The following is a 24067-nucleotide window of genomic DNA, read 5'->3' on the forward strand; positions in this document are numbered from 1 at the left end:
GAATGTAAAAAGACATCAACAGTGGGGATTTCTGCACCATAGGGCTATTTAGGTAAACCACTGTCAGTTGCGGAGATCTTTTCCTGCACTTTGGTTCTACAGCACTAAGATTTGACATAGCTCCCATGGCTTGAATAGTGAATCAGCTGGTGTCATTTTACATCAGGTGATTGACTGCTGGGCAGCCCTGCCCCCCATCAAAACAGCTTATAGAAGATGGTCTGGAACTGGCTAGATCAAGTCCCCCACCTCTGCTCTGGAGAGAAAGTTAGGACAACTATTTTTTCTGGAAGCTGGGCTGTGTAAAGAAAAAGTAAAAAAACAAAAACCCCTGCTGCTATTTAAACAGTGTGACTGGCATGCACTTTTGATGTACGTTTAAGAGTCTGGTTCTCAAATGGTAGCACTTTTTAAATTCCCCACTCTGGTCATTAATTTCACATTTTCACAACGACTGAACTTTGGTATCGATGGTGAATTGCAACAGCCAGAGCTCAGAATTCTGCTTCTATTAACTGGCAGGTTGGAGGGGATATGAGTAATGTCATATGCTGTTGAACTGACTGGAAGCGATGACCACAAAGAGAAGTGTGAACCCCCTTGTAGATCAGGGGGTTCAAGAGATACATTATGTAGGTGTAAAGCTGTAAGGGAAAACATTTCAATAGTGGGAAGGAGCAGAAGCACTCAAGCAGACCTTTCCCCACTCTCTGGCCATGGGTGGGGCATGAGGGGAAGGGGGTGCTGAGCCAGAGACCCGTGTTGTAAATTATTCCAGTATCACTCCAAGAGCCACTCAGATTCTGCTTTGCTTCCCTCTGTTCTGTCAGGGTCCTTATTTATGACTAAGAGACATACCAATACGCATATGTAAATAGGAGGCATAACTCATTCAAATGTTGACCATGGTAGAATATCTGCCATCGGTATAATTTAAGCACTGTATTCACCCCAAATCCTGTTTAGTTTTTTAAAGAAAAAAGAAAACGGCAATGAGTGCACAAAAGACGTTTTTAAATCTTTATTATTAGAAATACACATTCTATTTGCCTCCCGAAAGACCAGCAAATACAGATTCATGACAAAAGTGCCTGCACCCTAGAGTGTAATTTTAACAGATGGGACAGCAATGGAAAGGGCTAAGTAAGGTGCCCTGTGTGCTATGGTTGAAAGTCAGTGTCACTACTGGCAGATCAGGACTTGGGTCCCCCAAACCCCACCATTTACCCTCCTGGAGTAAATTAAGGTGAAACAGTCACCTCCAAATTGGCCCTGAGGAGGGTGCCTGTGCCCAGTCTGGTGGATAAAGAGTGCTTCTTCCCCTACCCCAATTCTAAAGGCAGGGTGGTGCCTTTCCTAGACCCCTCAAAGACAAAGCACGTCTAGAACCATGGAGCCACCCAAAAGCCTTCTTGTACCAGAAGCAGAATTGTGATATTGGGTGGTGAGCTGGAGGAGGTCCCATCAAGCCCACTCCAGAAACGACAGGTGTCTTTCTGCAGAAGTTCTGAATCAACAGGATGTCCTTCCACATCAAGGGGTTTAGAATACAGACGTAAGAAAAGAATGAATCCCGGGGTGGGGAAGCTGTGGTCCTCCAGATGGTGGGACTCCCAATTCCCATTGGTCCCTGCCTGCATGTCCAACTCAGAATTAGTTGGAGTTGCAGTCCAGCAACATTTGGAGCAGTGTTTGGGTCTCCAAACACTACAGCTCCCATCATCCCTGGCCAATGGTCCTGCTAGCGAGGGATGATGGGAGTTGTAGTCCAATGACAGCTGGAGACCCAAGCTCGGGAAGCACCTATCTAGAGGGTCACAGGTGCCCCACTCCTGATGTGCATAGTAAGGGCATGCCAGTAGCAATTCTGAGGGAGAAGGAGGGGCCTCTGACTTACCATCTCCACTGCAGGGAGAAGGAAAGAGAGGCAGGCCTCAATAAACCACCAGCACACCATTTTTGGCTAGAGGAAAGGGTGCTTAAGGTTACCACCCTGCTCAGGACTTTGGCTTGGGAGCCTCAGCAACAAGCAGTGACCAGCTAGCCTCCCTGCTCAGGGACCATTCCAAAGGTTTTGATACTGGAAGAACCCATAAAAATAAATAATTTTCTGCGTGGAGAAGCTCTTGCCTCCACCTGTGGACTTAGCCAGGCAAACACTGCTCAACTCCTGGATGGAAGGGAGTTGTGTTCCCACCGAGGGGGTCAGTTTTATTTGCAGGTAGCACAGGACACAAGGGCTATTGGCTCAGCCTTTCAGGTTGACCAAAGAGTCGCTGCACCTAACTGGGAGGTGGGGAATGTCACCTGGATCCATCTTTGTGTGGGAGGGGAGATGCATGTTGGCTATAACTGTACAAAACTGGTTTTTCAGATCAACAGGGTAAGTAAAACCGTTAGGAGAGAGCCCTAACCCTGCCTTCAAGGTAGATTAGAAGAAGAAGAGAAAGGAACCATTCCAGGCTCCGGCCTAGTGCATTTTCCTCTTTTTGGGTCCAAGGTGTCTCTTCCGTTGCTTGTAGAGGTAGCGGAAATTCACAAACGGCCCTGGAGGAAGAAAAAAGTCTCAACTCCCAAGGCCAGGAGTGCCAAGAGAGAGAGAGTACTGGTACTCAAGCTCCCCAAATTATCAGTCTAACATGCTGGTAGATGGTTTTAAATTGTAATGATTGAACTATTCAATGTCTCCTGCCTTAGGTGCTTTTTTGAGAAAGGGCAGGATAGAGATTTAATAAATGAGTAACGTACCTCTGTGAATAGTGGCCTCTCATCATGCCCTTCTGGCCTTGTAAGGCCCCAAACTACCCCTCCCCCTTAAACAACTGCAGCAGGGGATGTGTGCCAGTATTTATTCACTTGGTGTGGCTCTGTTCCTGCCTTAGCAAACAAAGATTGGAGAAGGGAGGGCAGGAAACGGACTTTGCCAGCAATTCTTTAGGGGGGGAAAGGAATGTAAAGCAAGGTGACAATTTATGACAACCCCTAACTCTGCAGAGCTTTGTGCAAAACCTTACCCTGGGAGGAGAGTTCCCTTCAGCAGGATACTATGATGATGATGATTACTACTACCACCACCACCAAGTTATCCAAGAACAATTCTAGTCCTCATGAAGTCCACCCCAATCCCACATTACCTTGTTTGCAGACTTTAATCTGAAACTCACCTAGAAACAAGAAGACAAGGTAGAACTGTAGAAAAAGGGAGAAGGGAACGGTGATGTTCAGCGGGTAGGGCAGCATGAAGCTAAATCTCCCGGTGCTGCTGAAGACGGGAATAGCCTGAATCACGGAGACAGCTGGAAACAGAAGGAAATAGGGCTTGAGGTCAAGGCACCTTGCAGGGAAGAGCAAAGGGCTACAGTTTACATGCAGCTTCGTTCAGCCTCGTCTCCAGCAAAACATGTGAACATCATGTGAACAACAGGAGGCAGGGAGCTCAGGAAACCAGGCAAATGTACCGCAATCCAGGCTGGAAGAATTGCTTCCAATCTTCAGGCACCCAGGACTAGGGCAGCGCTGGAGAAAATGTTATCCCTCCAGATACTGATAGACTCCAACTGCCATAAGCCTCAACCAGCACAGCCAACGATCCAGGATGATGGAAGTTGGAGCCCATTCCTGGGATGGTGATGAAGATCAGATTTTCAGCACAGAGCTGGGCTGGGGGAACCTTTAACCTCCCAGATGTGGCTAAACTGCAACTCCCATCAGCCCCAGCAAGCAGTGCCAAGGGCCGGGGATGATGGGGCTTGTAGTTCAGTGACATCTGGAAGCCCACAGGTTCCCCACACCTGGCACAGGCTGCTTCTGAGCCTTGAGTGGCGTTGGAAGGCAAGTTTGCGGTGCTAGGTAATGGGTGTCGACACAGTCGCCTATGTCTCTCCAGCATACCTTCTGCTAAGATCCCCAGAGGGTAGAGGGGCATCCAGATGCTGTATCGAATCCAGGTCAGGATCTTCCATTCTATATCGAGGCACGAGAGCATGTAGAACGGATACCTGGAAGGGAAGCCCTGCAAGTCAGTGGCTCATCAGGCTTAGCCACCAAATACCCCCCAGGAAGGAGAAAGCATGAACAATGGCAGCGAGCTGAAAAGACGTAGCACAGCCAGGGTAGCGTAGCGGTTAAAGTGTCGGACTAGCACCTGGGAGACCAGGGTTCAAATCCCTCCCCAGCCATGAAAGCTCACTGTGTGTCCTTGGGCCAGTCATAGTCTCTCAGCCTAACCTACATCCCAGACTCTGAAAAAATGAAGAGGAGAACCATGTCTGCTACTTTGAGCTCCCTGGAAGAAATGTGGGATACAAATGCAACAATAAAAAGCTTCCTCAACCTGGTGCCCTCATTAAAATAAAAAATACATTAAGAATTTGGATGGGACTTGTGGGGGAGCACAAAAAAAATATTATGGCCTTTGATGCTCTGTTTTGAGCACCTGCTAAAACTGTATTTAGACAAGCCCTACCCAGAAGTGTAAAGTTGACATGTGTTTTAATAAGTAATTGTATTTTACAGTGTATACTTTTAACTGCTGATTTTCATATATTAGAATTGTAGAGTTGGAAAGGATCCCAAGGTGTCTAGCGCATCTAGTCCAACCTCCTGGAATGCAGGAATAATTGTTTATATGTTTTATTCATTTATATATATATTTTTAATGTTATGTATACTTTATATTTACTTAGAGATTTTTATAATTAAAGTGGTATAGACAAATTCGGTCAAATTAACTAAATTTACGAATTAACCCGGCTCGAGCCAAGTCTATCACCTCAATTTGCGGATCTTGCACTTCTGCAAGCGCCACACAATGTCTGCTTGCAAGCAGCTGTTCCTTGAGTGTGGCAGCACCTGCACTTTGGAACTCCCTGCCTATTGACACCAGGCAGGCACCTTCGCAGTAGCGGTCAGGGATTATGGGAACTGTAGTCTCAAAAACATCTGGAGGACTGAGTTTGAGGAAGCCTGGGTTAAGCTGAGCAGGCCAAAGCACAAGACAGTGGCTTCCTTTCAGCGGAGATATAAATGAAAGGGTTAAGCCTGAGCTTCTCAGCTGTGTTCTGTGTTGAGGAAAGATTTGAATATGGAAGGGAGAGGCGGTATGGGGGTGTGTGCCATGGAGGAAACCACAGAAGGGGAGGGTGCTCTTGAGGCATCTGGTTGGCCATTGTGAGAAATTGAACAGGATGGTGGACTGGGACGGGCCATTGCCTGGCTGGACAGAGCAGCCTGGGACTGCAAAGCAAGATTCCCCGCTACCTGAAGATCTCCACCATGCTCCAAATATAGAAGATGAAGAAGACGACAGCTTTGCTCTGCATTTCTTCCACACCTCCAAGGACAAGTAACAACACAAAGTTTCTCCCAAAGACCTGGGCAGGAAGAGGGGAGAGAAAGACGTAGAAGCGTTTGGAACAGAGAAATGGCATACACGTAGCACACTCTGTGTCTCCATGTCTCTAAGCCAGAGGGCAGGAGGGAGCTAGTACTGTATTCAACATGCTTCCAGATCATGAAAGCAATTGACCTCCATGTGATTTAGCTCCTCTTCTCGTGAAAAGGAGAACAGAAATTAATGTGTGAAAGGCTCTGCCAGACTGCCAATTAAGGCTGCCCACATGAACACAGGCCCAAGTCTGGAGACAGGCAGGATCAAACCAGGGTGGTGTAGTGGTCAGAGTGCCAGGCTAGGACCTAGGAGACCAGGGTTCTAATCCCCACTGAGCCATGAAGCTCACAGGGCAACCCTGGGCCAGTCACTCTTCTCAGTTGGACCTACGTCACAGGGTTGCTGTGGAGATACAACTGGGGAGGACCACATAGGCCTCCTTGAGCTCCCCAGAGGAACGATAAGGCTCAGTGTGGTGCAGTGGTTAGAGCGCTGGACTAGGACCTGGGAGACAGGGTTCAAATCCCACACTTGGTCATGAAGCCCTCTGGGTGACCTTGACACAGTCACTGCCACTCCAGGAGACAGAAGCTAAGGTGCACAATTGGGGAGGGCTCTGCCACAGCCTCCCCTTTCTGCTGGAACTCCAGCAGAGAAAGAGAGAGAGAGAAATAAATAAAGGGCATTTGGCCTAGATGGGAGCCAGGAGGCCCTGGCCAAGTTTTGAATATGGGCCCCGGGGTTACCAGAGAGGGGTTGCTGGCTCTCTAAGTGCAATTACCTGGAGGATGACAGGCATGAAAGGAGCCCGAACCAGACCAATCAGTGTGTTCACAATCTCAATGAGAGACAGCGTCTGGCAGAAGTACATCATGTCTGCCATCGTGTGGAAAGTATCGAAGAAAGAATCTGCAAGAAAGAAGCAGACAAGGAGGTTACTCTTTGGAACTCCTTAAAAAAAAGAGAGAGGTGCACCTTGGAAATTGAAAAATGACTGGATCAAAAGAACAGGAGAACTTTGCAAGGGGAACTCTGGAGTCAGGCTTCTCAGAGAACGGTTTCTTCAGCCACTCAAGTGTTTTCAAGTATGTTGGCTGGAGGCCTCTGCAAAACAAACAACTAACATGTCTGATAACAACAACAACAACAAAATTTATGGCTGGCTTATATTGAGGCAAACCATTGAGTCCCATCTTGCCTATTCCAAACAGCAGCAGCCCCCCAGGCCCTCCTTTCCAACCCCTTCCGTTCAAGATAAGAGTTGTAGTGGTCCAGAGTTTGGGGGTGTGTGGGTGTTGAAGATCTATTACTATTCTTGCAGTGCCCTTGAGTTGCCCAATCAGCATGAAAGGGAAACTATATAAACACCAAGAAGCCTTCTAATTGCAGCCAATCAGAGTGAAAGGAAGTGAGTCAGCCACTGAGGATTGGCTCCTAGGGTCACTCTGAAGAATGTGTGGGAAGATCCCACACCAAGAGGAGTTGTTCTGTATGCTTTAAAGCAAGAGTTTAAGAATCCTGCAAGCGACTTCCGCTTCAAAAGAACGTGCAAGTTCCATACAACAGAATTTCAAGTACAGTGGTGCCTCAAGTTACATACGCTTCAGGTTACATACGCTTCAGGTTACAGGCTCTGCTAACCCAGAAATAGTGCTTCAGGTTAAGAACTTTGCTTCAGGATGAAAACAGAAATCGTGCTCCGATGGCACAGCGGCAGCAGGAGGCCCCATTAGCTAAAGTGCTGCTTCAGGTTAAGAACAGTTTCAGGTTAAGAACAGACCTCCAGAACGAATTAAGTACTTAACATGTGGTACCACTGTAAACACAACTTAAGTCACTCTGAAAGACGACACTGGAACACGCCAAATCATTTGCCTATGTATGTGCACAGAAAACAGCAGATCTCGCTCAAAGGCAACACATGGAGATCTGCACTGACTGCTGCAATGCATCCTCATTTATTATTGCATAACTTCAAGATTATTGTAGAATCTTAGAAGGGGGCGTGGCTGTATCTATTGTGAAACGGCCCTGAACTTCTGCATGTGCCGCTCTACTGCTGCTCAAGGACCTTTTAAATGAGAGCAGCCAGGGATTGAACTTGGCAGCGGAGCACCAGCCGCCAGGGACAAGAGGGCGAAGAGGGTCACTTGCCTTTCCCCAGCATGAAGAGCCGAACGGTCATGTTCACGAAAATCCATGAGTAGCCCAGGAACTGCACAAGGTTGTACATGAAGAGGTAGCCTCTCTTCAGGTGCCGGAAAGCTGCAAGGCATTGCAGAAGAACAGGGGCTAAATGGCAGAAGTCAGTGGAATGCAAGATCCTGTCTTTGGTCGGAGGCACGATGACAAAGGCATTCTTTTATATACATTCATTTTTCACACCGCACATAAAACTACGTAACCATGTTGCTTGAAAATATCCAATCGAATTCTTACAGTTCACACCAAAAAACCTTTCCACATATTACTGTGAGATCTCGGCGGTTTATGAACACAGTCTTCTTGACACACATAATCCAAAAACGGTTGCCACACACTGGAGAAAAGATGGGGGTTAGAATTCCCTTTGTCACACGAATCTGGCATGCCAGCTTTTCAGCCAGGGCCATTGTCCATGCTCTGGAGCACCACGCTTCAACGTTGAAGCCCAAGGCAGTTCACCACCATCGCATGACTATTTCCATATGTGTTGCTGCAAGGAGGAATGTTAGAAGGTCTTTATGAGCAGCTGCTGGAGCAGACATGTCCTTTATTCCAAGTAAATCAAGTTGAGGGGAAGGCTGCAGCTCCAGTTTGTATATTAAACTCAACTCTTTAAATACCAGAACCCAAAATGGGTAAACAGGTTTGCAAAACCACCACATATGTCTGTAGGATCCAGTCTCTCCATATCCCCTCCAACAGGTTGATGTTGCTCCTGGTATCATGTGGGATATTCACAAGGGGGAAAGATGCCACCTGTGTAAGAGTTTCAAATAATATTCCCTTAATTGGGCCAAAACTGTTTTAAAATGTGTTTTCCCTGCAAAGCAGGTTTCATTACTTGAAGGTCCGTTTCCCAGGGAATTTTTGTGGCCATAAGATGGCCAAATTCTACCTCTATTAATATTTTGTGTGTAGTTGATACTACACCAGGAACATGTAGCAGGAACACTGACCATAAGTTTATAGAATAATAGAATTGTAGAGTTGGAAGGGACCCACGAGGGCAATCTAGTCCAGCCCCTTGCAATGCAGGAATCTTTTGCCCAATGAAATTAAGAGTCTCATGCTCTACGGACTGAGCTATCCCAGCACTTTTCATGTTTAATTGTTTAGTAGTTCTAAAGCGGCCAACACTTGGTCTGACTGAATGGCTAGTACATGGTTTTAGCACAAAGAAAAGCAACCAATTAAAATTAAACTGTGACCATGTTGCATTTCAAATCTTAGCCAAAATCTGTTCTTCATGTAGGGAGAAAACATTTACACAAAAATCCCTAAGTCTATATAGACCTGCTTGTTCCCAGTCTTCCCAGTCCATCGTATCTCCAGCTTCACAAAATATGGGGTGGTATCTAAACAGGGAGATTGGAGGAGCGGTAAAGAAATCTTGCTGGCGCAGAAAGGTTTGCCAGACAAAAGATATTGTAGTACGACTCATGCAACACGTTGACGACTAATATACACACAAGTATTACCAAAATGATTATACAAAAGATACTGGCTACTTACGGTCTTTGGGGATGCGGTTCTCTATGCTGATTTTGTTAACCCTTTCTTCCTCCTAAAAAATGAGCAAGACGGGTTTTTAGCAAGTGTTAGTGCCATTGGGGGGGACGCGGGTGGCACTATGGGTTAAACCACTGAGCCTAGGGCTTGCCGATCATAAGGTCGGCGGTTCGAATCCCCTTGACGGGGTGAGCGCCTGTTGCTCGGTCCCTGTTCCTGCCAACCTAGCAGTTCGAAAGCACATCAAAGTGCAAGTAGATAAATAGGTACTGCTCTGGCGGGAAGGTAAACGGCGTTTCCGTGCGCTGCTCTGGTTCACCAGAAGTGGCTTAGTCATGCTGGCCACATGACCTGGAAGCTGTACGCCGGCTCCCTCAGCTAGTAAAGCGAGATGAGCGCCGCAACCCCAAAGTCGGTCACGAGTGGACCTAATGGTCAGGGGTCCCTTTACCTTTACCTTAGTGCCATTGGGAAGCCACCTGCTGACTTTTGGGACAGACCTTTGCCAAAAAACAAAACAGAAAAACCAACTCAACAACATCCAATGTGAGCTGATGTTGAGCCAGCCAGTTCTTGGGTGATGGTGTCTGTTGGCCAATTCAGATGGCCTCCAGTTTCAGCTCTTTTCCCCCCTCCAGCCCCCAACTTGCCTGGGGCATTCTCTTTCATTTTTGCTTTCATTTTAAATTGCCTCTCCTCCTCCTTTTCAAAATCCCTGCTAAGCATTGCCTTCCATCTGCAGTTGCTACTTAATCACCTCGCAGTCCTCTCTGCCTTTAACAAAATCTGCCTTTGCAAAAAACAACACTACTTAGCATTTAAAATAGCACAGTTCAAAGTGCTTCGTACACTCACTGTAATGTTTAGAAAACTTATTCTACCACTTCATTACAATGGCCTCTTAGGCAAAATACAATAAGCTCAATCCAATGAAAATAAAAATGACTTCGAACGAACTATTACATCAGAATTAATCAGTTAAAATGCCTGCTGGAATTTTTTTTAAATAAAAAGGTTTTGAGTAGGCAGAAGTTCAACAGGGAGGGAGCCTGCCTGGCCTCAGCTGGAAGGGAGTTCCATAGAACAGCTCCTGGTGGGCATTCTAGCCATGGGGAACCAACAATTATTATATTATTAATTCTATTTATACACCACTCTCTATCAAAAGATTTCAAGGCAGCGTACAACATTAAAAACACATTACAGAACATCACTGATTAAAAACATAATTAAAAACAGAGTAAAAACCATACTGACCGATAGCCTAATAACAAAACAATCATTCCACTCCCCCATACTTTTACAGGCCATAGAATATTTAACAGCCATAGGCCTGGTTAAAGAGGAATATTTTTGCCTGGCACCTAAAAGACATGTAATGGCGGCACCAGGCGAGCCTCTCTGGGGAGAGAATTCCACAATTGGGGAGCCACCACAGGAAAGGCCCCGTTCTCTTGCTGCCACATTTCTGGGATGGGGGACATGGAGAAGGGCCTCAGATGACAAGTGCAGGGTCCGGGTCGGTTTGTATGGGGAGAGGCAATCCTTAAGGTCTTGAGGTCCTGAGCCATGTAATGCTTCATAGGTTGACACCAGCCCTTTGAACTGGGCCTGGAAACTAACAGTGACTCCCCCAAAGACTTCAGTAGTTGGATAGAGATGTATGGACCCAAATTGTGGCGGGCCTTGTAAATATATAGTAGAGCCTTGAACCTGGCCTAGGAGAGCATAGGAAGCCAGTGCAAGCATTTGAACACTGGAGTTACGGGCTGGCAATACAGTGGCACCTTGGTTCTCAAACGCCGAAAACGTTTTTCAGAAGCCGAATGTCCAATGCGGTTGTCGGCTATTGTTTCTGGGATGCCTGCACCAATCAGAAGCTGCATCTTGGTTTTTGAACCTTTCGGAAGTCAAATGGACTTCCGGAACGGATTAAGTTTGGCGCTTTTGTTTTTGCTATTTATTTTGCGTTTTTGTTTTTGAGGCTTTTCCGGTTAATTTGTTTTTGTGACTGTGTGGAACCCAGTTCAGCTACTGACTGACTGATTGTGTGACTGCAGAAATAGATAAAAGCCCCTCATCCAAACAATGACTATCATCAGTGCAGCTAAGATTTTTTTTTTTTTTTTATCATCTACAATACTATCTTATTTGTTTTATAGTACAGTACATTGATTATTGCTTTCATTTTATGGATCAATGGTCTCGTTAAATAGTAAAATTCGTGTTAAATTTCTGTTTCGAGGGTTGTTTTGGAACGGCTTAATTCGTTTTGCATTACTTTCTACAGGAAAGCGCACTTTGGTTTTGGAATGCTTTGGTTTTGGAAGAGACGTCCAGAACGGATTAAGTTTGAGAACCAAGGTACAGTGGTGCCTCGCAAGACGAAAATAAAAATCCGTTCCGCGAGTCTCTTCGTCTAGCGGTTTTTTCGTCTTGCGAAGCAACCCTATTAGCGGCTTAGCGGATTAGCGCTATTAGCGGTTTAGCGGCTATTAAAGGCTTAGCGGCTAAAAGGCTATTAGCGGCTTAGAAAAGGGGGGGAGCGGAAAAAATCGCAAGACTCGCAAGACGTTTTCGTCTTGCGAAGCAAGCCCATAGGGAAATTCGTCTTGCGAAGCGCATCGAAAAACGGAAAACCCTTTCGTCTAGGGGTTTTTTCGTCTTGCGAGGCATTCGTCCTGAGGGGCACCACTGTACCACTGTAGTCTGTTTCCATCATCAGCCAAGCAGACAGGCCCACATGTCCTCATGGAGCAGGGATGGGACAGAGCACATTGTGGATCACTGGCTAGGCCTTACTTTGGCTTTCAGCTCCATCTCAGCATCCGACTCATCCAACCAACGATCAAAGTCCGGAGCAAGGAACAGCGGCCGCTTCTCCTGCTTGGTCAGCCGTTCCCACCACTGGCTCTCCTTCTTCGTTACGGTGATGTTCAGCTGCCTCTGTGTCATTTTATAGGCTGGCTGAAAGAAGACAACCACAGAGCACTGGTATTGAATCACACAGAACTTTGGAGTTGGAAGGGAGCCCCCAAGGTTCATCTAGTCCAAGCCCTGCAATGCAGGAATCACAGCTAAAGAGGCCCCGACAGACAGACCCGCCCCCACCTCTGCTTGAAGACCTCCAACGGAGGAGAGTCCACCACCTTCCGAGGGAGACCGTTCCGTTATCAAACAGCTCTGATCGGAAGCTTGTTTTAAGCAGTGGGCTGGAAAGAACTTCACCAAAAATCATACACACAAGCACAGTTGTGGATAACCTGCAGTGCTACTCAGCACAGGCTACCCTGGCTTTGCAAAAGCATCCACACCAAGCTACTAATTCGCAACTTTTAAAACTGAATGTTCAGATTTGTGACCCAAGCCGTTACCCAACAGGATTCTTTTCACCTGACATCACGATGCAAGTAAGGACAAGCCTTCAAAGGTACAATCAAGAGCTGGAGGGCATTGATGGGTGCTGGGTGCAGCGGCAGAGCATATGCCCACGCTGTGTAGGGGGGGCGCACTCCGGAGGGGTGTGTGGCCTCCCAGGCGCAGAATAGCAGCTAGGGTGTTCAGAGAGGCGTGCGCGCCCTGCAGCAGGGGGCAGAGTGAGCCGCCCATGGCTCGGTACGGTAGGTTTGGGAGTCACAGGTGGGCAGCGCATCGAATGTCACCCCCTCAGTGAGGGCACCTGGGCGCTCCGCCCCCATCGCACCCCTTCCTATGCCCCTGGCTGGGTGTGCACCTTACTCCTGGAGGAGAAAGCAGTTTCCATTGCTGAAATGAAGGGTGCTCAAATATCCATTTTAGCAGCAGTTTAAAGAGACCCTGAGCCTCAAAACGGCCCCGCGACGACTGTTGCAAGTAGCATGTTCAGTGAATATTTTGCCATTCAATGGCAAAAATTACCAAGGGCGCTGCGACCTTGAATGAACTTTCAGAGGGGTGTGGCCTTGCTCCTAGACATAAGGGGTAATACCATTGCTGTAAGATACATTTTGACATAAGTAACGGACTTTGCAAAATACCCACAAAATTCATGACTATCGTGCACTCCTTGTTTGTTGATTTGGCACAGAATGTACCATATTTCACACCGGAAGCAGCAAGGCTCTCTTCCTCTTAGGCCAAGGTTACTTCAGGTAGGTGCCTGTCAGTCTGACAGCCAAAACCATTCTTTATCAGACTATGATGGTTACAACTGAACAAGGCTAAACAGACAAGAATTGTGGAGTCGTTTCTGTGCAGATTTCTGTAGCACATTGACATCTGTGACTACGACTGGGAAGCCATCCCTTCTCTTGCTTCACAGTAATTTGGTGCTATCCAGGATTAGTCAAAACAAACCCATTTTTCAATGGGTCTACATTGAGCACGGCCAATTTCAGATTTCCCTCACTGTGTTTCATAACTTGTTTGGGTTATTTTGTACAACCAGTTCTGTGTACTGCTGGCCCCAATTTGTGTGCTCGACTGGGGTGAATTTCTTATCTCTCACTTGTCAAAGTTTGGAACTCTATAGTTGTGACTGAGCTTTTGGCATAGAAATCACAATTGCTCCAGCTTCTAAGGGGGCTTTGACATTTCTGTTCCCCTGCAGGCAGGACGATTGCAGAAATTAAGATCCAGGCAGGCAGTTTTCCCCATCCAAGCGGTTAGGTGAGCACTGCAGGAAACTTGAGCCAGGTATCTGATACTGAAGTGGCTCCAAGGAACTCCCTAGGACAGGGGTCTGCAACCTTTAAGACAAAAAGAGCCACTTGGACCCGTTTCCGAAAAGAAAGAAAAACTGGGAGCAGCAAAACTCGTCATTATAAAAATAACTTTTTTGTCACCTTTTTATTATTTCTTTGCTTGACCCCTCAGAATTACTCCTCCTCATAGAAATAAATGTTAAATTAACAAGTTCCCTTTTTTGTGTGTGGGTTCACTCCCCTTCAAAACAGTGACCAGCATCACGCCCCCTTTCAATGCAGTGACCAGCATACATGCCCCTTGCATGGGCCCCCATGCAACGTCACAGCCAGTACAGCGCCCGCCACAGTGGGGAGTGTCGGGGCGCACAAGGCGCCTCCTCCCCTTGCTAGTATCCGCCCCGGAGCTGCGGCAAAGGTGTAAAAGAGCCACATGCGGCTCCGGAGCTGCGGGTTGCAGACCCCTGCCCTAGGATAAGCAGAAGCAGGTAGCTCTAGGATGCTGGCATGTAGGCAGAGCAGGTTCTTGCCCGAGGCAGGAAGCATTAGCCAACTTCATTGGCTAATACCACAACCTACACACATGATTCTGGCTTATCACACAATCAGTGCTTACTGGAATTTCAGAGTTGCAAAAACCACTGAGCAATCCCACATGCTGATCTTATCTACATAGCTGCATGGCCACACCATCATTCTCTGAAACAGCAAACTCAAGATGGGAACCACTGAGAAACAAAAGAGGTATTGTAGTGCTGGAGGAGATTCTTGAGAGTCCCGTGGACTTCAAGAAGATCAAACCTATTCATTCTGAAGGAAATCAGCCCTGAGTGCTCACTGGAAGGACAGGTCCTGAAGCTGAGGCTCCAATACTTTGGCCACCTCATGAGAAGAGAAGACTCCCTGGAATAGACCCTGATGTTGGGAAAGATGGAGGGCACAAGGAGAAGGGGACGGCAGAGGACAAGATGGTTGGACAGTGTTCTCGAAGCTACCAGCATGAGTTTGACCAATCTGAGGGAGGCAGTGGAAGACAGGAGTGCCTGGCGTGCTCTGGTCCATGGGGTCACAAAGAGTCGGACACGACTAAACAACTAAACAACAACAACAGTGAAGTTGGGAAATCTTAGTATGTTAAACTTTGGTTCATGTAGGCATGATGCATTGCGGGAGAGTTAAAACTGTGGATTTCTGGGAAATAGAGATCTGGTCTCTTTAACTGTAAAACTCCCTGTCTTTAGAAGTGTAGATCAAATTGCCTCTTGACTCTAGGTGGGATGCTATGTTATCTGGTTTGCAGATCCTGGCACAGCTGGGGGCTTGAATGTGGATGGAGTGTGAAAAGTTACAAAAGGCTATCAGGTAATTTACAGCTCAAGAGCCTGGTATGGGTCAGAGAAGTTTGGGAATGAAGGGAGAGCCTTTTGATCTCAAGGACTCTGAGAATAAACAAAGTTCAGCTGTGTGGGTCTTCTCACAATCAGGAGTTCTTGTCTCATCATACAGCCATTGGCAAATTGGTAATTAACCCAAAGAAATGATTGGTTCCCAAACCTGTATTCCAAGGATAAAGGTTTGGGGAATTCAGATGCAAATTGCAGACTACCTTGTCCTGGTGTTCGCCTGAGGGCGTTTGACCAGAAGAACAGACTTTGTGACTTCTTACTATGCTTTGAACTACTGATTACTTGTGAGTATGTTTTAGTTAGTGATATTATGCAATGTTGTTATTTTTCTTGTTTGTAACCTTTTAAGAAATGTGCAAGCTTTTACTCTTTGAGTAGCTTTTTCAATAAATTTGGAAAACGACTTTTGCCTTTCTGTATTCTGTGCCTTTTGCCCAGAGAAGCTGAACTGGTGCTTGACCACTTAGTACAGTGTTTCCCAACCGGTGTTCCGCGGCACACGAGTGTGCCGTGAGACGTTGCCTCGTGTGCCGCGAGATGCCTGGAGGGAGGCGGGCGAGTCGGGCGGCGAGAGGCGGGGCGGCGAGGAGAGGCCGCGCCTCCTGCTGCTGCCTGGCGCTCCTCCTCGCAGCCGGCAGCGCTGCCTGGGCGCCTCCGCGCGACTCTGCCTCGCTGGGTTTGGTCTCCCAGCAGAGACGGGTCACACGCGCCCCTCCCTCCCTCCCTCAGCCTGCGCGGAGGGAGAGCCAGAGAGAGGCATCGCTCCTGCGCGGCGGGAGAGGGAGCAGCCGGAGCGATGCCCCAAACGAATGCATGGGACCGGAGGGGAAATCCTCTCCGAGGCGGATTGAGCGCAGCTGAGAGAAGCCTTTCGAGGAGCTGCCGTGTCCCCTGGAAACCCCCTTCCCAGCTCTGCCTCAGCCGCCGCCGCCTCAGTTGCCGCCGTCCCTCAGTCCCTCGCTCTGCTGCCTCCTCCCACCCCCAAAGCTTGGAGGTTCCCCAGCAAGGGGGAGGGAAAAAACTTTCACTTTTGTGCGTCCCTCCCGGCGTGACGCTGCGCGCTGACGTCACGGGGCGGGGCTTTAATGGTGGTGTGCCGCGAGATTTTTTTTCAGTAAACAGGTGTGCCGTTGCCCAAAAACGTTTGGGAAACACTGACTTAGTACACACTACCTGTTGGATTTCTGTCTGCGTCACGGTTAAGTGACACAGAGCTGGGCAACCCAATAAATACTGAAGGGGGGTTCTCCTCCTTGGACCCCATTCAAGGGTTGACCCAGGAGAGGAGGTGGTGGCAGCTTACAATTTGTTTTGTGACTTGAAACACCTCTCATAACTACCCGTCTCCCTGCCAGGTCCGGCTGGCGTTTGGAGGACTGGTCAAGGGGGGGTGTGGATAGCTGCGCGATTGCTACAGGTATAAGCACGGCTTTTTAAGTTAAAAAATGAGGTGTCAGTACTCATATCCTGATAAAAGTGCTGTTGGTCCAGCACAAAATGGCTACAATGAGCAGCAAAAAGAAGTGAGAGTCTCTGTTGTGTAATGGTTACAGTGCTGGACTAGGACCTAGGAGACCAGGGTTCAAATCCCTGCTCAGTCACTGTCTCTCTGCCTAATCTGCCTCGCAGGGTTGCTGTGAGGATAAAATAGAAAGCAGGAGAAGTCTGAGCTCCTTGGAAAAAAAAGGTGGGATGTAAATGTAAGGGGGGGGGGAGTGAATAAAATTAATATTCTGTACCAGTGAGTACTGTCACAGAGGAAGTTTTGAGTATAAGCGTACTCAGGGGAACTCTGAAGGCTGCAGAGGTATACGCAGAAAACCACCCACAAGAGACAAAACTCCAAAGCACCATCCACCTGTTGATCAGAGCACCAGCCTTGTAATTCAGCTGCAGGAAACACCAGAAGCTGTTACCTTCTGGTCCACTGGTGCCAGGAACTCAATTTGAAATTCATACACGTTGTCTCCCTTGGCTCCATGGCCTTGAGCTAGGAAGAAAAACAAGCAGAAGTAAGAAATCTACTTGAGAATTGCAGGAAGTGGTACAACTCTGCAACTGAATGACAGCTCCGTTTCTCAGAAGGCTTTCCAGGTTAATTGTCGGTCTGTCCTTCCTGCATTTTTTTTTTTTAAAGCAGGTAAATGATAAATCGGAAACACCAGGACTTGGCCCTCTGTAGGGCATAGTGATGCATCCAGGCACAACCCGCCACATATCAAGTCTGGTGTCAAGGAACTGCTAAAATTGACAAGAGTTCACTTCTGTCCTCATCATGGCTACCACCTTCATTGACATCTTTCAGAACCAGGTAAAGGCTGCCCAAGCTTCTTGTCTTTGTTATGGGGGTCATTTTTGCTTTGTTTTAATTGTTTAATATAGTTATGTTTATGTTTTTAAATGTGTTGTTAGTCACTTGGAGACCTTTGGGTAACAAGCAACTAACAAGTCCAATAAATATTAACAACAACAACAACAACAACAACAACAAATAATAATAATAATAATAATAATAATAATAATGCTGCATTTTAACATGGTAAGTGTGCCCCCCCCCGCAGGTCATATTCTGGAAGCTGCAGTTAAGGGTTCTGAGAATGAGTAAAGGGGTAAAGGGGCCCCTGACCATTAGGTCCAGTTGTGACCAACTCTGGGGTTGCAGCGCTCATCTCGCTTTACTGGCCGAGGGAGCAGGCGTACAGCTTCTGAGTCATGTGGCCAGCATGACTAAGCCGCTTCTGGCGAACCAGAGCAGCGCATGGAAACACCGTTTACCTTCCTGCCGGCGCAGTACCTATTTATCTACTTGCACTTTGACGTGCTTACGAACTGCTAGGTTGGCAGGAGCAGGGACCGAGCAACAGGAGCTCACTCCGTCGCGGGGATCTGAACCGCCGACCTTCTGATCAGCAAGTCCTAGGCTCTGTGGTTTAACCCACAGCGCCACCCGTGTCCCCTGAGAATGAGTAGGAGGCCCCCTTTCCCCTCACAGAGTGATAATTCCCAGAATGGTTTAACAATTAATTCCTCTTCACAGGAAATTCTGGAATTGTAGTTCTGTGAGGGAAACAAGGGAATCTCTACACCAGTGTTTCCCAACCGGTGTTCCGCGGCACACTAGTGTGCCGTGAGACACCGGCTGGTGTGCCGTGGGAGGGAGGCGGGCGAGTCGGGCGGCGAGAGGCGGCGGCGGCGAGGATCCGCGTCGAGCCGGGGGCGGCTCCGCGGTGCTGGTGCCGAGCGGCGGGGCAGCGCGCGCAAAAGGGAGGAGCGCGAGACAGCGGAGGAGGAGGAGGCCGGCATGTCCGGGCAGCAGCAGCAACAGCAGCAGCAGCAACTCCCGGCGACGGCTCCTCCTCCGCCCGCTATCGCCGCCACCGCCACAACAGCCGCTGCCGCCGTCCCTCAATCCCTCGCTCTGCTGCCTCCTCCCACCCCGGCAAGGGGAAGGGAAAAAACTTTAACTTTTGTGCGTCCCTCCCGGCGTGACGCTGCGCGCTGACGTCACGGGGCGGGGCTTTAATGGTGGTGTGCCGCGAGATTTTTTCCCGGTAAACAGGTGTGCCGTTGCCCAAAAACGCTTGGGAAACACTGCTCTACACAACACTCAGCACCCTTAACAAACTACTGCTCCCAGGATTCTTGGGGAGCAGCCATTAGTGTTTAAAGTGGTATCATAGTACTTTAAATGTATGGTGTGTAAGTGGACACACACACACCCCTCTATGTAATAATGAGTTAATCTCATTCAAAGACAGGATTTGGGTTGGGGTTTTTTTTTTTTTTTAAAGTAATGCAATGCATTGCTCTTACAAGTTTTTAGACATAAGGCAAATCCATGATGAGGAATCAGAAGATCAAAATAAAAACCAAACAAACATTTGCATTGTATCCACTTATCTTTCAAATTTGAATGTCAGTTCCTTATGCAACAGCAACAGTACACAAGATGTTTTGGAAGAGAGAGACCATTATTAGCAGGGCTTACAGTCAACTCAATAGATCAGGGAAATTTCACTGCTATATTCAAATAGGTTGAATTTTGTTTGAAATTATGGCACAGGAGGGGAAAGATGGAGCGTAAGCCTCCAAAGTCATGTTAATTTTACAGATATAGTAGTGGCTTTTATGTCAAGAGCTCAGTTGTTTTAGGCCTTGTGACAAAAAAAATAACGCTTTTAAAATGCAAACACGGCTTCTCCTTCCCCACCCCCCCCAAAGCAAAAGTTTAACAAAAGTCAGGAGGAAATAGTGATTTTAAAAAAGGATATTACATATTATTTATCGATACTAAATTGCCATTTACTGTGTAAAATCTTGCCACAGCAAGATCCCATAGCCATTTTCTTCCAGAAAAAAATCATGAAAACACAACAAAGCTGACCTACCTTTGAAATGGAGCACATTGTCTGTAATTGTGATGTCAGGATCCTGCAGAGAAAGAGGCAACAGAAAAAGAGCCGTATTGGATCTGATAAAGGTTTTCATTAGCCCATTTGCTTGTATTTAAATTACCCGAGGTGCCTTCGACAACCTTTTGTATCTTATTGCACCCCACTTTTGTAGCTCTTGCCTGTGAAGCGGTTTCATAAACCTACAAATATATTTTAAAAACCCATTCACAGAATTGTTGTAGGAGAAGGGGTGTTATTAGTTTGTGGTGGTTTTGTTCCTGGTTTTATCATGTATTTTGTGCTTTTATTTTGTATTTGCAGATGAAAGGTGGTAATAATAATAATAATAATAATAATAATAATAGAAGCAGACTATCAGAGACAGGGATCTGCAGAGGACGGCATAATGGTAATTTTATCATGCTTTTATCCCAGCAGATTCAGCTGCTGTTCATCACAGCTTGGAATGGGAAAGTACATACTTTTATTCAAATCCCCACTCAGCCATGAAGCCTGTGGGCATAGCTGTCAACTTTTCCCTTTTTTTAAAGGGAAACTCCCTTATTCTGAATAGGATTCCTCACAAGAAAAGGGAAAAGTTGACAGCTATGCTTGTGGGGTGACTTTGGGCTTACTCTCAGAATACCCTACCTCACAGGTTGTCGTGATGATAAAACGCAGAGGAAGGAGAACAATGTATACCACCCCGAGTTCCTTGGCGGAAATTATAAAATTTACATATAAATGTAATAATTATAATAAACTTTTTTTAAAACTATGGTCAGGCGCTTAGGGGAAAAGCCGTGATGGCATGTTCCCTATAAAATAATAGGGCCTTCAGAAGCCTAATGTGAGACATATAGGGACGGGGGCCCTACAGAAAGGGGTCACCAAAGCTGCAATGTGTTGCAGGTGGGGGGGGGGATAAAGCATAGCTGCTTCTCCTCTATTCCACAAAAAGGAGCAGCAGGAACTCCACAAGGAGGGTGAAAAGGGCATAATGCTGTCACCAACCCCCCAAACCTCACTATCTCCACAATGAGGCTTAACATTATGTGTATTTTAACGAACTGAAAAGTGTGAAAGAATATGAGTCACGGGGGCGTGGAAAGTGTGTGTATGGACTTGTGCTTAGCGTACGCTTTTCATTAATGTTGTTAACATTGATTTATAGATTATAAATGGTGTATTGAATTACGGATCATATAATAAGAGTTTTTGCTGCAACCGTGATGTTTAGATTTTTTTTTTAGCTGCTGTTTCATTAAGAGTGTTTTACAGATTGTAATTGTTTTATTTGTTTTATATTATTTGTGCTGTATTTGGGAGGTTCTCTTTCGTTTTGTTATTTTTTTGTCAGACGCTTTGAGATGTATTTGAATGATTTTACAAACATAAATTAATCACAACACCCGATATGTATTCATAAAATGAGATTTCTCTGAATGGAAAGCGGCATCGAAATGCTATAAATCTAATCAAATCAAAAGTTTTTAGCAATACCCTTATAGCGCCGGAGACCAGTGCAGGATTTATGGGGGAAACTTTCCTGTAGGAGAAGGGTTGTAAAAGGGAAAAGTGTGCCAAGGTGTGCAAAATCCTGAGAACTGTAGTCTTTAGTTCCTTGCAGAACTACAGCTCCCAGCACCCTGGGGGGAAACTACAATTCCCAGGATTATCTGCAGGGGAGAGGAATGTGTGTTAACTGTATGCTGTGTCAAATGTAGGTGGTATGCACACATGCGCACAGGGAACCAACCAGATCGAAGAGATAATAACCTGCTTTCTCCCTTCACCTTTGCACACCCACTTGCCCCTGTGGATCCCGCCGGGCAAAACCGGCACGCACACCATGTTACTTAAGAACGACGATTGCATTATTAACTTGCATGGCCCTGAAGCCTCCTCTGCAAACAGCCTGGGGCCTGCCCAATGATGCCCAATAAAGCACCCCCAAACGCTCCTCGGCCAAGTGGGGATCGGTGGCGATCAAGGAGCACGAATACCTCGCCGTGGAAGCACATGCGGGCGTACCTGTCGCTCAAGGGATTTTTTTTGGGGGGGGGGTGTTTTATTGGGCATCAATAAAGCACCTGCGGCCCCCCGGGAAGTGGGGTATCTATAGGGCACCCGGGAGGGTGGGGAGAAGAGAGGCTGCCCCAGAATCCCTTGGGCAGGAGTGGAGGAGGGAAAGGCCGCAGGAGAGATTGCGTGTTATGGGGTGGGGGTGGGGGACCGACACCTACCTGATCCCCCCACCCCCCGGTTCCGCAGCCCACCGGGCCAGGCGCTCACCTGGACGTCGCTGAGCTCCACGCGCAGGTAGAGCTGGTGGTGCCGCTGCGCCCAGTGCACCTGCGGGGTCAGGCTGGCGTCGGCGCTCGGCATCCTCTTCCTCGCGTCTTGTGCGGGAAGCGCCGGGAGGAGAAGGCAGAGAGGCAAGCGAAGGGGCGGCGCCAATGGTGCCCGCGCGGATCGGGAGCGCGCGGCCACGTGCGCGCGAGCCCGCTCCCCCGTCCCGCTTCTCGGGGCGCGCGCGAGCCTAACAGACTCCGCCTCGCGCAGCAGCTTCCTTTGGGGGGGGCGGGGAGAGGAAGCCAGGCCAGGCCAGCCCCGCCCCGCGCATGCAACGGACGCGACTCCCCGCAAGGCGAAAGCTAGCAAACCAGGCAAGAAGCGCCTGGCTCTGGGGGAGAATGAAAACATCAGGGATAGGATGCACAGTTTGCGGGGAGGCCTTGGTGGTTTCACCGCGCCGCCCCCCTTCCCACTCCAAATATCCAATGGAGCCCAAGTTCTGTATGCTAGCTTTCTCCTTGTAGAGAGTTGAGGGTTTACCAAGTCGCAACCCATTCAGGGGCGCCGACTTATAAAAAATATTGGGGGGGCCCATACCGGGGTCCTGCCGCTGGTTCGCTCGGGTAGCCGGGAGAACGCAGTTCGAGGTGGCGGTGTTGGGGAGAGACCCTCGCTCAGGGCGCCACTAGACTTGGCGGCCGGCGGCCTATCTGGGGGGTTTTGGAGCGTATTTCGGCGGAGCGATTGGGGAGGAGGGGGCTTGTTGCCGGATTCTTCAGCTGGGCCGGAGATCCGCTGCTGGGGGTCCCTGGGCCGAGTTGTGAGCACGGCCTGCTGAAGGGAGATCCAGCCGATTGCGCGACGGGGACGGCCGGGGCTCTCCGGCTAGGGCGCGCGGCTGGCTGGCTGGCGAGGGAGCAGGTGGGGAGGAGGCGGGGGTCCTCACTTTCTTAGGAAACGCACCCGCGCGCCCGATTGCCACGAAGTCCGAAGGGTGCGTGTGTGGAATTAAAAAGCAAAAACGAGATACGGGCAGGGCAGGCAAAGAGTTTTCTGCAAGAGGATGGAGGGCAGGTTGAAGAGAAAATCACTCAGGATGAGACAGTCAAATCAGCCATGATAAAATGGGCTCAGGATATTGGGTATAACATCATGTTTGAGGACTGGGAAAGGTTATGGACCACCGGAATGAAATTCACAGCATGTAATGCCTTGAAGGAAAATATTATGAAAATGATTTATAGGTGGTACATGACCCCAGTCAAGCTTGCAAAAATATATCACCTGTCTGATAATAAATGTTGGAAATGTAAGGAGGCTGAAGGGACATTCTTTCACCTCTGGTGGACTTGTCCAAAAGTGAAGGCCTTCTGGGAAATGATCTATAATGAGTTAAAAAAGGTATTTAAGTATACCTTTCCCAAGAAACCAGAGGCCTTCCTCTTGGGCATTGTTGGCCAGAAAGTGTTAAAGAAGGATAGAACTTTCTTTATGTATGCAACTACAGCAGCAAGAATACTTATCGCAAAATATTGGAAGACACAAGATTTGCCCACACTGGAAGAGTGGCAGACGCAATTGATGGACTACATGGAACTGGCTGAAATGACTGGCAGAATCCGAGATTTGGGAGAAGAAACAACGGAAGAGGACTGGAAAAAATTTAAGGACTATTTACAAAAACAATATAAGTTGTATGAATGTTAAAAATTTACACGATTCGGAAACTATAGCTTCAGCAATTAGATTTGGGAAACAGGAAATTATATTTTAAGTAAGAAAAGGTCAAAATCTAAGGTAATACTATGTTTAATTTAAGATATAAGTAACTGATGAAAAGTGTGTTAAATTTAGAGGTATAGTATTTGAAAAGTACAAAATAAGGTACGAAACAAGGTAATAATTTGCTGATATCTTTATTATAAAGAATGCAGGGTAAGGGAGATGCGAGGAAGTCCAGTTAGTTATATAAAAAATGTGTTGAATGGTTGGTTTTCTTTTCTTTTTCTTTTTTTCTTTTTCTTGTTCTTTTACTTTTTTCTTCGGTGTATGTTTCTAACTTTGTACTTGAAAACTTAATAAAATATTTATAAAAAAAGAAGAAGAGAAAATCCTTTCGCTTTTCTGGGGCTCAGGGAAGTCTCAGAGCCGGAGGTTGGGGAAGGGACCCCCTTTGCTCTGCCC

General features: G+C 47.5%; 1 protein-coding gene and 1 long non-coding RNA gene across 2 annotated transcripts; one reads left to right on the forward strand and one right to left on the reverse strand.

The window, feature by feature from the left end:
- Positions 1 to 1006: 1006 nt before the first annotated feature.
- Positions 1007 to 22161, reverse strand: HACD3 (3-hydroxyacyl-CoA dehydratase 3). The gene is made up of 11 exons (XM_083475167.1): positions 21881 to 22161; positions 19580 to 19622; positions 17108 to 17181; positions 11906 to 12070; positions 9107 to 9158; positions 7544 to 7654; positions 6171 to 6298; positions 5260 to 5372; positions 3892 to 3998; positions 3165 to 3296; positions 1007 to 2547 (listed from the first exon to the last, which is right to left on the reverse strand). Exons 1-11 carry the CDS (start codon positions 21971 to 21973, stop codon positions 2471 to 2473), a joined length of 1095 nt encoding a protein of 364 aa, XP_083331293.1. The 5' UTR covers positions 21974 to 22161; the 3' UTR covers positions 1007 to 2470.
- On the forward strand, positions 19580 to 20510 carry LOC310693361. Its single transcript, XR_014519127.1, has 2 exons — positions 19580 to 19671; positions 19834 to 20510. It is a non-coding gene; the product is annotated as an uncharacterized lncRNA (long non-coding RNA).
- Positions 22162 to 24067: the final 1906 nt, after the last annotated feature.

Source organism: Podarcis liolepis, assembly GCF_965112155.1.
Source record: "Podarcis liolepis genome assembly, chromosome: 14".
NCBI classification, from domain to species: domain Eukaryota; kingdom Metazoa; phylum Chordata; class Lepidosauria; order Squamata; family Lacertidae; genus Podarcis; species Podarcis liolepis.

What these genes read in the sequence shown, in the direction of transcription:
- HACD3 (XM_083475167.1), bottom strand. Translation starts at nt 21,973, where the DNA reads ATGCCGAGCGCCGACGCCAGCCTGACCCCGCAGGTGCACTGGGCGCAG. An exon ending in GCTCTTCATGCTGGGGAAAG is followed by an intron (nt 6,299 to 7,543) that starts GCAAGTGACCCT and finishes TCTTTCTTGCAG; the next exon opens with ATTCTTTCTTCGATACTTTC. An exon ending in TCTGGGGATCTTAGCAGAAG is followed by an intron (nt 3,297 to 3,891) that starts GTATGCTGGAGA and finishes TTCTGTTTCCAG; the next exon opens with CTGTCTCCGTGATTCAGGCT.